Source organism: Chlamydotis macqueenii, chromosome 5 (genome assembly GCF_036417535.1).
Source record: "Chlamydotis macqueenii isolate bChlMac1 chromosome 5, bChlMac1.mat, whole genome shotgun sequence".
Taxonomy (NCBI): domain Eukaryota; kingdom Metazoa; phylum Chordata; class Aves; order Otidiformes; family Otididae; genus Chlamydotis; species Chlamydotis macqueenii.
Genome location: NC_141560.1, coordinates 42,092,436 through 42,107,283, shown reverse-complemented (window position 1 = coordinate 42,107,283; position 14,848 = coordinate 42,092,436). Strand labels below are relative to the sequence as shown.

At 43.5% G+C, this 14,848-nt stretch overlaps 1 protein-coding gene across 1 annotated transcript in view; it reads right to left on the bottom strand.

Annotated features, from left to right (window-relative positions):
* Nucleotides 1-14,108, bottom strand: part of LTK (leukocyte receptor tyrosine kinase) — a 107,830-nt gene extending 93,722 nt beyond the window's left edge. The window contains exon 1 of the mRNA XM_086749202.1: nucleotides 14,051-14,108. Within this exon, the coding sequence (XP_086605328.1) occupies nucleotides 14,051-14,093 (43 nt within the window). The 5' untranslated portion in view covers nucleotides 14,094-14,108. The remainder of the gene's footprint in view (nucleotides 1-14,050) is intronic.
* Between the last annotated feature and the right edge of the window lie 740 nt (nucleotides 14,109-14,848).

Genomic DNA, 14,848 nt, shown 5'->3' with positions numbered 1-14,848 from the left:
TGCTGTACCTCCACCATAACAGGCTGAGGGCACACGGTGCAGTGCCCAGGCCTGTGTCTCTGAAGAAGAGATGCAGTTACCATGCCAGCGAAGGTGGACAAACACCTGACCCTACTATCATCTCCCTAGCATGGCCCTGTCAGCTCCAGGCAAGAGTCAAACACCTTTCAAACATCTTCCTCACAGCCTCAGCTAGAAATTGTTGCCAGCTTCCAAGGCAGGGACTTCAACTTTGCCAGTAAGTGCTCCAGCAGCACGTGGAGTCTGCCAGGGCCAGCTGAGACTCCCAAATGGGCTTCCCTACAGCTGAGCCTCTCAATGCCAGCTGGACTTCAGAAAAGGAAAATAGTCAAACAAACACTCAGAGGAGACTAAGAAGGTGGAATGTGAAACTGAGCCCAAATTTCAGCAGGGCACTTAACAGTTTGTCAGCCAAGATTTAAAATATCTTCCTTGCATCGTGGCTAGTGTTCTCTGCTGCTGTAAGCAATGGTTGCCTCCAAAGGACACTCACCCTGAGTAACGTGTACTTTATTCTTTGCATACACTTATTTCTTCCTCTTCATGCATCTGAGAGTCTGGGCTTTGAAACTAAAGACGTAGAGACCCAAAGTGATTGCTTTGCATTCTTTTAAAGCTCATGCCAGGTGTGAGTAACAGAAGCAGAGAAACAAGTTGTGCATTTCTTACAAGATGTAAAGACACCAGAGCATCCTTCACTGACCTTAACTTGCCAGGTGCTCCTACCCACTGTGTGCAAGAGATACCAAGCCACAGGAGAAAGAGCAAGATGCAGCAGTAGGGCTGATGGGGTGCACGGGATCGGAAACAGCTATGCACCACAGGCAAAATAGTAGGAAAGGTTCCAAGACCCATAAAAACAAATTTGCCTTAATAAAACTGATAACATTCCGCACACAATTCTGTCAAAAAGATGAGGGAGATGGAGAAAGGGAAGCTGATTACTGTACTTCATTTGGTTAGCATTCACAAAACATGTTACCTTCAAATAGCACCAGCATGAGGTTGCAGCTAGGAACCCAACACCAGTAATTATAGCTATATGCTCTCCTCTCTTTCTTCCTAAGATGAAACTGTACTCTGAAAGCTGACTCAGTGTCACAAATGATGGAGCTGGCATGAAGAGTATCAATCACATCACCAGAGAAACAAGAGGGGATGTTACATCTATTCATTGGTGCTGTGCCTTCTCAGGAGCAGATAAGGATACATTATGGAAAAGCAATACAAATGCACACCTTTAAGGAGAACACTTTTGTTTCCTCCACCAATGGAACAGCCAATGCTGCCAGAAAGCTCTTATCAGTAACCCAACGTTCAAGTGAAAGAGTAAATACACTTTTTTTTTTCCAAAGCAACACATTCAAATTTCCACTTAAATTGAGTTATAGATTCTCCTTAATTACATTTCATTTTAAAAAGGTCAAAAAAAAAAATCAAAATAACTGTGTGCACTAGATCTGTTTCAAGGAACTAGGACATACTGGTTTATGTCTCACCACATCTGAATAAGGGAGATAAACTAAGTAAAACAAGACAGAGATTAAGGCACCAAGACTAAGTAGCCTTCCCCAAATCATATGGAAAGCTTGTAGCAGAACTGGAAATCAGTCTTAGGAAATTTTACTCCCCTTACCATATTGTAAAAGAGCTAGATAATACAACTTTTCAATTTGCTTTGCCTAACTTAAATTTAAAACCAAATTGAAAGGAAAAATTGATTTATTCTGTACATTTACTTTTAGTAGTATGTTAGGACGACTGAAAGAATGACAAATGTCTCCAATGATGCCAGTGCTTATAATTCTATTACTAATTCAGTTCTCTACAATGTTTTTCTTAAACATGTAGTTTCTGGAGCCATGTAATGACATGAAAATTACAGCAACAAAAATTGCTTAATAGTTAACCAGGATAGCAAACACAAACTGTAAAGACTCAGAAACCAGATGGCTCATAAATATGCTTGGTTTAATGTGATGATTTTTAACTCTGTCTTGTGATGTGAAACCTGAGCTTGGAGAGTTTAGGTATCAGAAAAATGGTGCTTGCTATACATTTACTCTTTGCCAAGCTCAGAAAGACTATGTTCACCTGGCACTTCTCACCAGCATTGTTTCTTGGCTTCTTGTGTGTGTTTGGGTCACCAAGAACAAAAGGACATGCTTAAGAATATTCTTAAATGTAGCTGACCTTTTTGTGAAAACTCATGGGAGCACTTCTGTGCATCCTAGAACTTATAAAATATTTTGTGTATAAAATTTAAGCCTGGGCACAAAAATATTTTACCATCTCCCTTTTAGATGATAAATGTAAACCCCAGCTCTCCACCTTCAGAACAGATTCAGTCCTATCCCTAATTGTTTCAGAGCACCTCCTCTAACAACAGTCTGTACATGGTATGGGTCAAAGCTGAAAACAGACTATTTTGTCTGAAGAGCGAAGGGGAGACTTGAAGGCCACACAACAACATGGTGTATTTCTTACTCCTCAGTACTGTAGCATCAATGATAGGATTCAGATTACTAATCTGAATTTTGTGTCCCCTAAAACTTCTAGCAGTTTTGATAACTGGATGCCAAAAGCTAACAAGGTCCAAAAATAAACAGCTAACAATGTTTTTCCACTTAGTATAACAGGATTGTAGGTATCTTCACAGGAGTACAAATTCATATGGAGGTTGTCAGCTCACTGAAATCTAGCTGATAAGGCTGATGTCGAGCACCTGCTTCCTTGCAAGAGTATGGAAAGAAGACATCACTAAGTTAGATAAGGGTGTATTCACATAGTCCAAGTTCAGGTATCTAACCTTATAGGTTAGTTTCACAAGACACTTATTTCAATGACTGGGGGAAGAGATTCAGAAAAAAACCCCAACAACTTAAGAGTTTCCCAAAACACTTTCCCCCTCACTTCCTCTGGCCCCACTGGGAGACCCTTCTGGTCCTTGCCCAGCAATCACCACCTCCTCAATTGTACCTACACAAGCTGTATAGGGTCATACCATTAAAACAATTTACAGAAAAGAAAGCTAGCTTTTAACCTAGATAATTTCAAAGCATGCCTACCGTCTGACTGACACAGCTAAGATGAGACCGTGCTACCGCTTGGGGGTCGGCAGGAGAGGTCAAGGTGAGCATGAATGCTGGAGAGCTCAGCTAAACATCACCTAAACATTGACCTTCTTCATGTTTGCTAAGTCATGAGAGCCCTAAGAAACCCAGCAGAAGAATCAGCACTTCTACATTTGAAATTCTATATTTACTTGATATAAGAAACCTGCCACCATTCTCAGTGGAAGAATGTCAGTAACATTATTAATTCAGCTGTTTTTTCTTGTCAGTCCTCCTTCTTGAAGCCACAAAGCAGTTTCCACCAGTAATTAAATAACTTCTCTAATTTACTCCGTCTGTACCCTGGTATTGCAGTGAATGTAAACTCTGCTGAAGCTTAAATAAAAAATAACTATGAGCTAGATTTACCATACCTGATAGTCTGTTGTGTTGGTTTTGTGTAGTGGGGGAGGCCTACAGTGGCAGCTTCTGCGAGAAGCTGCTAGAAGTTTCCCCTTTTTCTGGTGGACCTGGCTGGGTCTAGGGCAGACCCGCTGCCGGGCCAGGGCCAAGCCAATTGGTTACAGTGATAACACCTCTGTGATAATGTATTTAAGAAGGAGAAAATAACAAAAAAAAAAGTAAATTAAAAAAAAAAAAAACAAAAAAAAAACAAAATAAAAGAGGAGTGAAGAAGCAGAAGTTGGGGCAGAGAGGGGGAGGTCCAAGCCTTGTAGGCCTTGCAGCCCTGACCCTCTGGCCTCTCACTAGGCAGCCAACCGGGCCCCACTCAGCCCAGCCCGGCCAAGAGAAGTGAAGAGAGGAGATGTGAAGAGAACCTCAGAGGCGTCTGCCTGAGCCAGTTGTGAAGAATTTCTTGTGAGGAATGGCTGCAGACACCAAGGTCAGTGAAGAAGGAGAGGGAGGAATAAAGTCGCTCCTGAGAAGATTCCCCTGCAGCCCATGGTGCAGCCCATAGTGAGGCAGGCTGTCCCCCTGCAGCCCATGGCGGCCCACGGAGGAGCAGAGATCCACCTGCAGCCCGTGGAGGACCCCACATCGGGGCAGGTGGATGCCTGAAGGAGGCCGTGGCCCGTGGAGGGCCCGCTGGTGCAGTCGGTTCCTGAGGGACTGCACCCTGTGGAAAAACTACCTGTGCTGGAACAGTTCATGAAGGACTGCCCATGAAAGGGACCCCATGATGGAGCAGGGGAGGAATGTGAGGAGTTCTTCCCCCTGAGGAAGGAGCAGCGGAAAATAACATGTGATGAACTGACCATAACCTCCATTCCCTATTCCCCACTGTGCCACCTGGGGTGGAGAAGGAGGTAGAGACAATTTGAAATGAAGTTAAGCCCAAGAAGAGGGAAGGGGTGGGGAGTTGGTTTTGTTCTCTCTCATTATCCTGCTTTGGTTTTATTAATAATAAATTGAAATATTTTTCCCCAAGTTGAGTCCTGTTTTGCTCATAACCGTAATTTGAATGATCTCTCCCTGTCCTTATCTCAAACCTCGAGCTCTCCCCCTTTTCTCCTGGAGGGTGGGGAAGAGTGAGAGGCTGTGCAGCTGAGTCCCGAGAGGGGCTAAACTATGACACCTGTACAGTCACACGCCACATGAGTCCCTGCAAAATGGTAACCTATATACTAAATATATATTTTATCACAAACATTCATGAGCACCCTGTGAGTATTGTACAGTTTTGGATAACTGCATCCACCGAGGAAAGTCTTGAAGACAGCTTGTTTAAAGCAAAGCTTATTTCCATATCCTTTCAGGTCCTAAAATAAGTGAAAAAAAAAATATTCTCCATCTGGAAAAAGACCCTAGATTTTTCCTTTAATTTTCATGCATATATATGCAGTAAGGCACAGAAGAGAGGAAAAAATATTTAAAAATTACAATGGGGAGGAAAGAAATAAAAAAGCTATGCCCTGTCCAAAACTCATCAGGAAATCAAAAATGAAAATAACTTTTAGAGGGGAGGCTAAATGCTTGTGTATAATCAGACCAATCTAGCACAGCTCTAGATGATGTGAAAAGAGCTAGATCTGCATAAGTTTTTCATTTCTCTATCCACCTGAATAGCCAGAATAGAAGCCCTCTTGAAATAACTAAATGAAAGCTAGCTTGGTTTATTCACCTTATATTGCTTATCATTAACTCACAAGGTTATTTTTTACAAATTTTACTGATGTTCAAATTTCTTCAGTAGGATTGCAACTGACTGACGAACACAATCTGCCAAACTCTGGGAAAGTTTAAAATCTTCTAAGAACCTCATAGATCATGAAATGCCAGGAGGCGTGTGGGACTTCAGGAAAGCTGGAAAAAAAATATTGATAACAAGTATTCTGCAATGACTATGCTATCAGGGCTTGTAAGAGTCAAAGTCCAGTGTCTCATTAAAATCTAGGCTGAATGGTTAGCCTACATGGGGTTAAAGAAAGCTTCTTTCAGAGGTTTTAAATACTATTCGGGCTCCTGTAGTGACTGTAAACACAGAAAATGCTCCTGTTGTGAATTACATACTTTAAAATTGTTACTTATGTAAAGAGATCTGGACTCTAGCACAGTACGCATCAAAATTCCATAGAGCAAACTAAAAACACGTTAAAGACCAAGAAAGTTTCAAGTAGTCATGCTTTTCTATGATTCTATTTGCTGAAGTCAAAGTAGCAAGTATGTATTAATCACTGAGAGGTCAGTAGGAAAAAAATATTATAAACAGCAGATACTTGAAAAATTAAAATGGCAATTAATTATAACAACAGAAACAGAAAATAGAAAAAAAATATCAAGACACCCAAGGTGTTAGAAGTGTGTAAGCATAATTGTCTATGGTCCTTACACTGTCTAAATATTAATCTACATTGTCTAAAATATTAGTCAAGACACCAGGGTCTGCAAAACTGCCGAATGAACTATCCAGTTGTGGTTTTGTTTAGTGAGGAGGGGCCTAAGGTGGCAACTTCTGTAGGAAACTGCTAGAAGTTGCTCCCCTTTGTTCAGTGGACTCGGCTGGGTCTAGGGCGGATCTGCGGCTGCCCAAGGCAGAGCCGATTGGTAGCAGAATGTTCCATGATAACACCACTGTGATAACGTATTTAAGAAGGGGAAAACAGGAAAAAAAAAAAAAAAAGGAAGAGAAGATGTGAAGAAGCTGAGCAGGGGCAGAGGCACAGAGGGGGAGGCACAGGCCTCATGGGCGTTGCAGGCCTCACCCTCTGGTCTCTTGCCAGGAGGCCAACTGGGCCCAACTCGGCCCAGCCCGGCTGCAAGAAGTGGAGAGGAGATGAGATGTGTGATGTGAAGAGATTCTGAGAGGCATCTGCCAGCCTGTTATGAAGAACTTTTCTTGTGAGAGAAACGGCTGCAGACACCAAGGTCAGTGAAGAAGGAGGGGGAGGAGCAATGCGGCTCCTGGCCAAGATTCCCCTGCAGCCTGTGGTGATGACCATGGTGGAGCAGGTTGTCCCCCTGCAGCCCATGGAGGTCCACGGAGGGGCAGAGATCCACTTGGAGCCTGTGAAGGACCCCACATCGGGGGAGGTGGATGCCTGAAGGCGGCTGTGGCCCATGGAGGGCCCGCTGGGACAGCTGTTCTGGAGGGACTGCACCCCATGGAAGAGATGACCCGTGCCGGAGCAGTTTCACGAAGGACTGTGGCCCGTGGGAGGGACCCCACAACAGAGCAGGGGAGGAATGTGAGGAGTTCTTCTCCTGACTATGAAGCAGCGGCATAAACAACGCATGATGAACTGACCGCGACCCCCATTCCCTCTTCACCCCTGTGCCGCTCGGGGGGGGGAAGGTAGTAGAGATAATGTTAAGCTCGGGAAGAGGGAGGGGTGGAGGGAGGTTATCTCATTCTCTGTCTCATTATCCTGCTGTTTGTAGTAATAAATGAATAGTTTTCCCCAAGTCGAGTCTGTTTTCCCTGTAACGGTAACTTTAAGGATTTTCTCCCTGTCCTTATCTCAAACCTCGAGCCGTTTTTCCTTATATTATCTCTCTCTATTCTCTTGGAGGGTGGGGGGAGTGAGAAAGAGACTGCACAGTCTGGTCCCGATCGGGCCTGAACTACGACATCAGTGAAGCAAAGTATTTTTTCAGTTCATGTTCCAGTTTGAATTCAGCTTTGCCTGAGGTTGCTTAGGTTCAGGCTGACAGCTGCTGAACCCTTTTTTTTTTGTAATCTCAAACCACACTGGCTGGGCTCATGGTCTCCACTGGAAAAGAGTTCCTCCATCCTGCTCCTCTGCCCAGCCCTGGCCACCTCACATCCTCTCCATGTATCCCCATAGTTTCCACAGAGAGGAAGTTGTGAGGCAGAGCTACAAAGGTAAGTGCCTGAGCACTCAGAGTTCACCCTCAGTGTGTAGAGAAAGTCTTGCTCAGAGCCACTTAAACCCTCTCTGCACTGCTGCGTGGAAGCGGGCGCCTGTGAGGGTCCCATAGGAAAGCAGAAGTTGGATGCAAAACTGCTCAGAAGCCCACCACGGTTTGAGGTTGCTCCCATGCCAACGGCATCTCTGCTGTGGGACGCAAGATTTCAGCAAACTATGACTCTGAATCAGTAACCCATCAGGTTCAGTTCTCATTGAAGTTCCGATACGACTGCAGTTAATGGGTCAGTTCTGATTAAAGGTGGGGAAAAAAGTGGCAGTTTGGGTTTCATTTGGCTCCTGGATAGCACAAAAACTCTTCACCATGACAATGCAGGAACAGACACTTCTGACCTCCTGCACTTTATTCTGTGCATCAAAACACCATCACATGCCTCCAGGTAACTTCCTCGTGTGGCTCTCACTCAGTTACTTTATCACTCCTATGTTTTTAGTATATAAATATGTATCTCCATAAACATAGACACAGGGGAGAGGTGTGGATGCTTTAATCCTAGAAAGCTTGGCTGTTTATGCCCTCAAACACATGCTGTGCTACAGACTGGGGAAAAAAACAACAACTAAGTGAGCAACAGAAATGCATGAATAAATGCATCATTCTTGGCTGATATGCCAAAACTTATGGGATTGCAGATACCAATTAGCTGAAAAGCTGTGATGTCTTATTAGCAGACATGGCTCTCCCATTAGATAGGGCAAAAGTTAAGCTGAACTGCAAGGACAGATCTGTGCTTGTTGGAAAGACTCCAGCTTTTAATTCTGTATTTCAGTCTCATTCTTCACTACCTTTAACTCTGATGAGCCTGGTGTGTCAAATAGGTGTCTCTTCTGTTTTTTAAACTCAGTGCCATTGTCAGGAAGTTTCTTCCCTTCATATAGAATAGAAGAGTTCGGTTGGAAAGGACCTACAACGATCATGCAGTACCACTGCCCAAAATAAATATAAAGCCAATCAGAAATCTGTTGGTTTTCACCAACAAGTGGAAGACAAGGTTGTACAGAATTGGGTACAGTTTCATGTTTTTCCAGCTGCTTTGTGTTACAGAGCACATATAGAAAACCAACCTGAAATTCTCCTAAAAAGATAAAGCTTGGCCTGTGTGAGGAAGACTGGAAGCTTGTATCTGTTTCCTTTTATGCCATTTCTCTCCATTTTCATTACTCCTCATGGGCCCGGTTGTGCCGGTATCATACACACTGGAACGAGCTGCAATGTGGAGGTAAGCTTGAGGAAAGCTTTTAGAAATAGCACATCTGAGGGAGGCAAAATGTTTCAGTGACACTCTGCCACTTGCTTCCCAGCTGTAGTCCTTTAGGCAGTGCAGAGACTCGGGGAGGTCCCTGACACCACGTTTGCTCAGCTGTAAAATTCCTACACCCTCTTGCACATCTGGCATAAAAAGGCAGAAACCTGTCATTCCCCAGGCGTAGCCACTCCAACCCCTAATGGTGCTGAACCAGTCACAACCCAAACCAAATGCTCTACATGTTCCTCCTGAGTACATGTAACCCACTGGTGTGATCTGTCACCACTCTCAGAAGAGATCTCGGCTCTCCCTATTCACTCAGAGCACATCTGTCAGACCAGCTGCAAGTCACCTCTTATCGAACACCACAACCCAACACTTTTCCAGGCTGGCCTGCTATCCTATCTGCCACAGGTTTCACCTTTGTGCACAGCCTGTTCTGCTGGCAGCAGGTCACATCAAAGCACTGGGTTTGTTACATGCCAGCAGAGGAGAAAAGCAGGGGAGCAATTATAATGGAACGGGAAGAAGAGGAATTATAAGAGGAAGGACTGATGCTGAGAGACAGGAAAAGACTAGAAGCCTGATCCAATTAATTAACATAATTAATGTCATTATTTTCCTCCTCTGATTTAAGCATTCAATACAGAAATCATGCTTACTCGTAAGAGTCTCAGATAAAAGTCTCCAGATTCAGAAGGCAAGATGTCGCACTGCTTTAACTGTATTCCCATCAAGGTCCATCAATTTGTGTTAACTAAGAACCCCATGGATTCCTTTCTCTGCATTCATTTCTGGAAAGAGCTCACCTGCCTCTCCTCTCAGCAGCTGCTTTGTGCTTCTGCTTTTACTAAAGGTTTGAAAAAAGTTCGGGTTATCTTTGTTTCCTTTATTTCTGAGGAATTTGACCCAACACCAAGCTACAAACAACAGTACCAGCCACTGTGTATATGTGCAGTAACGAACATCAGCCTGAGGACAACCACCTGCATGCACAACTCCAGGTACGTATCAGTATGTGATATTACAAGGTAATTGAACAGCTTTAATATAGGATTTTCCAAGTTACTTGTAAGCCCAAAGAAATTAAAAAACAAAAACAAACAACAAAAAAAACCCAAACCAAATCACAAAACCCTGCCACAGGTCAACTTGAACATTTTTCAGTTTTATAAAATTGCAAAGATCAACACATTTTGGGGAGTGTTAAACTATAACATTTCATGTCAAAACTAAACATTCGATACTAAATTTTATTTTAAGATTTTTAAATAAAGATTTAATATTTTTAATAAAAGATTTCTCTAAGCAAAACTTTGACTTAAAAAAAACCCATTAAAACAGCTAGACTCATTTGAATGTCTCAATATGAGCTAACTGGTGTACACACAAAACAAACCTCCATACACAACAGCTCAAAATCTAGACCACTTTATAAAGCATTTTAGTGTCACTACACCAGCATTTTTCACTAAAATTAATTTAAGATTAAAATTTCTCTCCACTGTAGTCACAGACATCACAGATGCACTTCTACACACCAGCACAGGCAGCACACACCCATCACACATGGAAGCAGGCTGAAGACAGGGACCCTTCTGTCTGTCTGGTTAGGACTCTTGGGGGCGGGAGAGGAATGCTTTTGAAACATCACTGGATCTGGCATCCTCTTCTCCAACTTTGATCTTACGGACCAATTGGAAACTGTGAAACTATGTAAGACTGACATAAAGATGGATTTTTCCTATCGCTGATCACAAGATATTGTCTTCAGCTCTGAAGTAACAGTACACACAGCTCACTACCTGATTTCTTCCTCCTCCACCTTAGTCCTCCCTCTTTTACAAATCCCCAGTGTTTGTCTGCATGTGCTCCCTTACTGTGGGAATTTCCATATGTCTGTCCTATCCTTTTCCACTGTATTTCAAAGGGTCCTCAACTTTGTAACGTTTGTGACTTAAAAAGAACTGTCCTTTTTTTTTCCAAGGCATCCTCTCAGTTTGACTGTCAGTGACAGTCTCAGTGCCTTGAATTGCAAATCTGGACTGGGCACAGTATCTGCAGATATGCTGTCATTTCCACGGTAAAGGATGATGGACCTAACTCCTAAGACAAATTTCAACTATTATTTGGCGCTGGCTTGGTTGGAACTATTTGTGTGAAAATATTGAAACCACTACTGTACCTGCATGCTACTTTAACTGAGTAGATATAGGCACAAGAAGAAGAAAATAAGATAAAAGCTCTTTAATGGAGAGGCAAAACAGAACGCAGGGCCCCATCCCTTCCACTCTCAGGATGCTCTCCTCTAGACGGACAAAGGGAAACATGAAGCAGTAAAGGTTTGACTAAGTGAGATAGATCTGCTGGTTTATTTTAAATTGGCTTACAACAAAATGAGGTACTCCTATATAAGCATCTTCATGCATATGTGGACTGATTAAACTTAAACCAGCTTATACTCACTTTACAAATCAGGTCAGCTCAATTCTGAGAAGCAGACAAACCCAAGGAGAGGAAGAAAACCTTCCTGGCTTCTGAAAACAATTTGTTAGACAAATGCAAGGAGGAAGTAGCATCCAGGAATGGGCGTTCACTGTTGCCATGTTGATATAGGATTCCACAAACAAACAAAAGGCTGGCTGTTTTACTCTTAACCTGCCATCAACCTCCCTAGGCCTCTCTGCCTTAGAAAAGACTTAGTGAAAGCCAGAACCATAACAATTCCTTAGGCTGAAATTAAACATAAGAGATCAAATTCTGCAACAGCTCCACTACAGGTATTGGAAAGGGCTGTAAAGAAAGACTTGACAAAATGCCTCTACTAATATTATCTCAAGAACTGTGGTTATACTCAATAACTAAACTCTGAGCAATATATAAACATGACTGCACTTTTGGAAAGGTGTTTGAGGTTTGCCCAGGACATATGTTGGGCTCTAATTTTGCTGATAGTTTGCCCTCCACACTCAGAGGCAAGAGCATGACCTCTGGCCAAGCACAACATAGGTTTTTTTTGTAGAGGAGAAAAGGACTGACATACCCTCTCCACCAAGCTCAAGTAATCAAAGGAAAATGGTTCAATAGGAAGATTCAAGCAATGCTGGTGCTTAGAATAAAAGGAAAATTCTCCTGCACATCAGTCTGGTGGCTTTTTTCACCTTCTTGCTAGCCATTCCTGAGACCTGAGGCTAGTGTACAATCTCAGCCTCTGAAGGACTGTGAAGTTGCTTTGACACTGAACAACGCACATTTGTGCACTGAGTCCTTTCCTGCTTTGGTTGTTGGTTTTTTAGCGTTCATTTTCTGAGGGTTTTTGCTGCTGTTTTTCTCCACAACTTCCTGAATTTTCTCATAGAGTTTTTGCACCAAAAGGACTTCTGACCCTCCTCCAGCATTTTGCTGTGTCAAAAATTTTCAGTGGATGGGAACTCTGAAATTACCCTTTTAGGATACAGCTCATTAGAAAGGCAAATGCCAGCCAGTGAAATAAAAGAGAGAAAAGTGGACCTGTAAATTCCTTCATCATCAAGACCTTGGGCTTTCCAAATAAAGAAAGAATGTAAAGCCACTCCAACAATATGCTCCAGGAAAACTTCCTCAGTGGAAACACAAATGGTTTTTAAAATAATTGACTGCAGAGTCTGAGAGCTGACCATAATAACCCAGTGAGACAACCAAGCCCCATGTGAAGATTATCACAGCAGCTACACAGTTAAATGCTCATACATCGAAGTCTCTCCCTGGGTGACTGAGATTGTTTTTGGCAGAAGATTGGACAGAGATTTTAAAATGTACGTTTGTTTTCATTTATCTCTTTAATTGCTCTCTCCAAAACACACCTTTTTTTTTTTTTTAATCTCTGTCCTAATATAGCCATGCTTCAAATCACAGACTTGGAAATACAGCAAATATAAGGGCTATTCCCTACGCTAACCTTACTTGTATGTTGAAAGTTACTTGACCAAAACCACTGGGAAGATACTTAACAGTTCTTGATACAACCACATGCCGTGAAAACCGGGGATGTGGGAACACACAGCTCTGCTTGCATGGGGTACACTTGCCCTGGGACCCTTAGACAGTAAAGCAACCTCCTCCCGATAGGAATAACAGGCCAGAAAAAGCCTGGAAATAAAAAACTCTGTGCTGTGCCTTGGCATTCAATTGTAAATAGAACTAAGTGATGACACCTGCTTAAAAACTGATGTCCCAGTGTGTCTTCATATCAAAGAAAATATATACAGGTTCAGCGTTTAGCCAGAGACAGAGAATTTCACTTTACTAGCAAGAGCAGGCTGTAGCACCCAACAACCTGTTTGCCTTACCTGCTTCCCTGCCGGGAAGTAATATGATTTATTATACTGAGAAATACAAAAGCATCTCCTGATACTTGTCTAAAGGTCAAGACAATGTCCCTGTCTCTGCTCTGGGAGTACTACTGTAACTTCAGCTCTCTGAGAAGTTCAGCATGTCCTGATTCTCCTAATTTTCATAATGAGTTTATTATATGTCCACAGTGGCAAGTAAACATGTCCCTCTCCTACCTTCTTCTCTCATCATTGCTTGCATGCATGCTGCCACTTCCCAACTTCTCTCCTGTTCCTCCAGCTTCCCTCCTAACATCTCCCTCCTTCTCTCCTACTGTTATTTGCTTCCCCTTGCTGCATTTCAGAACCAAAGCTGACAACGACAAACAGAGCAGCACAAAGATTCCTTTCAAAACTTAGCCTGAGCACCACTCTCTAGGTGGGAGCTCGTAACTCTGTTTTTCATAGTCCCGATACCTCCTTCTCCCTTTATCTGTCTCCCTCATCTCTCTCCTTTGACAAAGCACCTTCTCCAAACTACACCTTTTCCTGTAAGCAGCCTTCACCACTCCTGGAGCATTACTTTCTCCCACCTCTCCAAAACAGTCCCAGAGAAAGCAATCCAGTAATCAGAGAAGCAGAACGGTCCAGGGGTGTAGCTGTTCATTCCACGCTGAACCCTTTGTACAATGACAGCGTCTGCTTCCAGCCTAAGAATCTCAGTCAGCAGCAGCCTTTCTGAAACTACAGATCACTTCTTCATGTCAGTGAACAAAATTTACTTAGCATCAATATCCATCAAGCTTTATCTTCCCACATGTCTCCCCCTTTATATATGTTTCTTGCCAGTACTTTCTCCTCCCCCTCCTTTTTCCCCCACCGTTTTGAAAATAATGTTTTCCTGGTTTTAAAGGTAAAAGGGAACGGGCAATGAAATAAGTCTGAGTCCCTGGGCATAAGAGGGAGTCTGCACCACAAGGAGACAGGGGAAAGAAAAATAAGTTCCTTACCCGCTGCAGTGACCCACAGCACCAGCTGCGGGAGCCGGTCCATGGCTCTGCGGGGTGCGCGCAGGTCCCAGCCGGGTGCGCGGCTGGGGATGGGAGGGAAGGCGGCCGGCTCCTCCTGCGGGCTCGGCGGGAGCTCTGAGCCCGGGCTCGGGCTGCCGCTGCCTTGGAAGAGAATTCCCACCTCCTGCTCCCGAGGGCTCGAACGGGTCCTAGAGCCACCCCCACTTCCTTCCCTCCTCCTCCTCCTCCTCCCTTTTTGCATACCGCTTCTGCACGATCAGCAAATCCATAAGGCAGTTGCTTTAGACGCGAACGCATCCATCTATACATTTTTTTAGGCATTAGTATTCACTAGGAAAAGCGGAATTCAGGATCTTACTGGGTTGTTCTCTTCTCAGTCTTCCCTTGCAACTGCCTCAGTGACACACACACTGTCTGGACCAAACTCACTCAAGATGATAGAGAAGATTCCCTTGGCCTGGAAGTCCTTTCACTGACTGCCCTGAAAGAGAAACCAGACCCGTTCACACAGCTTAGATGCCCGACTGTCTTTCCCCAACCTCACTTACAGACACTTAACTCCTGAGCAAGGCAGCCTCAGTTGGTGAGGCGAGCAACAGGGACCTGCAACACAGAAGGGCACAGTGCTCTGCCTGCAAGTTTGTGCATCTGCTCTTTAATCACTTTACTTGTTAAACTCCTTTTTCCTCTAGTCCATCAGCATTTCAATTACATTAGTTCACTCTGCCTTCAATTTGTTTGCATGTTTTTTTTTCCTTCACAGGGAGTTTGTTTTAA